General features: G+C 51.4%; 1 protein-coding gene across 1 annotated transcript; it reads right to left on the bottom strand.

Annotated features, from left to right (window-relative positions):
- On the bottom strand, positions 1 to 348 carry EMWEY_00059950 (hypothetical protein, conserved; the record flags this gene model as incomplete). The annotated part of the gene is made up of 1 exon (XM_013481295.1): positions 1 to 348. A coding segment is annotated over one exon (348 nt), but the record flags the coding sequence as incomplete, so codon positions are not given.
- Positions 349 to 2,040: the final 1,692 nt, after the last annotated feature.

Raw genomic sequence — 2,040 nt, forward strand, 5'->3', positions numbered from 1 at the left:
GGGAGGAAGCGGTTCAGGCGCGGGAGGTGGAGGGCAAGGAGCGGGGGGAGGTGGAGCAGGGTGGACGTGCATGTGGTGGTGCTCGTTGGTGACAGAAGGGGTAGGCGCCCCCATCTTGAGCTTGGACATAAGAAATTTCCCAAGGAGTTTGTCTAGAAAGAAAACACGCGGTGATGCCCCTTCGGTTTCCTCAACAGCAACAGCGGTTGGCTCGTTTTCCTCGAAGGTTTCCCCAGTGGCATCCTGCTGCAGCATGGCAACAACTGGACCGCCGATGCCAGCATCTTCTGCTCCAGAGAAAGGAACAAATGCCGCAAGGGCAGCAACTAGTGCAACAAAACTCTTCATTTTCGAAGGCGAAGGGTTGGAATACCTGTTTAACCTGCCTAAACCTGAAAGGTCAAGTAGGAGAGGCAGAAAATATTCTGATGTCCCTTGGCAGGATCCATGTGGTCTTTTCCATCGTTCATTTCCGAGTTCAGTAACAGCAAGGGAGGAGAAACTGTTGTAGCGACGTGCGCATCGAGCACGACAGCGCGTAGCAGGCATAGATAGATGATAGGTTCCCCGGAGTGTTTTAGCAGTTTTCGTTACCTCTGGTGTTCGTTTGGAACGGTGAGTAAGTCCAGAAGTAATTTCCCCCATGCGGGGTGAGTTACCATTGCATGCGTACGACCACCGTTTCGGCCACAGTGCTTTCATTGGTCTGGGCTTGAAACACGTCGGGGGACCATGGCCAACGCAGGGCGTCCTTAGCAGTCGCTAATCGTTTAGCAGCCTTCATGTGACATGCGCCTGCAGCAAACGAAGGATTCTGTCAGTTCGTGTTGCCCAATGCTGTCATTTGCTAGTCAAGGGGACTCTCCGCACACTTGTTGAATGCCTGTTCGGCATAAGCACTGCAATGTACATGGGGAAACATTGAACTGCAGGGTATTCGTGCATTGCTGAGAAAGATGGATGCTGAAGTAAGTGCATGAAGGCACTGCGAGTGGCATGTGCATCGCAAAATGTTCACTACGAAAGGGCCTGTGGTGCGTGTAAGCTCAGGAAGTGGCAGTGCCGATTTGGGTCAGGAACTTGTTAACTTTAACCATTTGGCTGGACGGCTGACTACTGTTGTGGCCGGTGTAGGTTAACTGTAGCCATATTCGTAGACATCTTCAATACATGGGGCAATACATGGGTCTTCACTGAAAGGAAATGCGTGCTCAATGAGGCGGTGGGAGGTGGTTAGAAGTCACAGGTTGCCCCACGCTCTGCCGCTGCACCTAAGGTGGAAGAGCCACAGTAGACGTTGCAAAGTGGGGGCTGGACCCAAGCAGATGGCTCACAGAGACAAATAGCAGCTTACCTCATTTTTATTCAGTGCCTCTTCTTGGCGCCAACGCGTTTTTCAGTATGACTCCTTTGAAGCCAGTTCTTGTTTCTTCGGGGTCGGCCTGACTGTCTTTCCGTCCAGGCAAAAGTGATTTACTAGGGGTTTGCACAACTGGTGGTGAGGTTGCACGTGGCAGCAGAATGCTTAAGGCTTGCTTATTTTAACAGGTGCATCGCACCATCCAGGTCTCGAGTTCACGCTGGGTTCGGCCCACGCCTTCCTTATATGAGGAAGGCTAGATGCCTCCTACCTTCTATTACAACAAACAGGTGCGGGGAATTCCACGCCTTCTTTATATGGGGAATGGTAGATGCCTCCTGCTTTTGATTACAACAAACAGGTGTCGCGAATGGCATGCAGATTGCCAGCATGTTGCGGAGGCAATCCTACTAACAATGATTTACTGAAGCAGCGCAAAAACTCTAAAGTAGGGACTAGCATCTATCGGTGAGCATCTGAGGGCACATGCATTTTTAGCATTCAGCGTAATTGTTCTCTGCACGACACGCCACGGTGTGTGCAGATTATGGAATGTTTTTCCCATGTGGGCTGTGAGGGGAAGGTCCATCTTACCCAAGCATAGGGAGGAGACCAGGGTGGAGACGTGAGGAGGGTCGGCATGGTCCGACTGTTGTTGGGCACTACATGAAGCTCCAACT

Source organism: Eimeria maxima, genomic scaffold, assembly GCF_000499605.1.
Source record: "Eimeria maxima Weybridge genomic scaffold, Emw_scaff3055, whole genome shotgun sequence".
NCBI lineage: Eukaryota > Apicomplexa > Conoidasida > Eucoccidiorida > Eimeriidae > Eimeria > Eimeria maxima.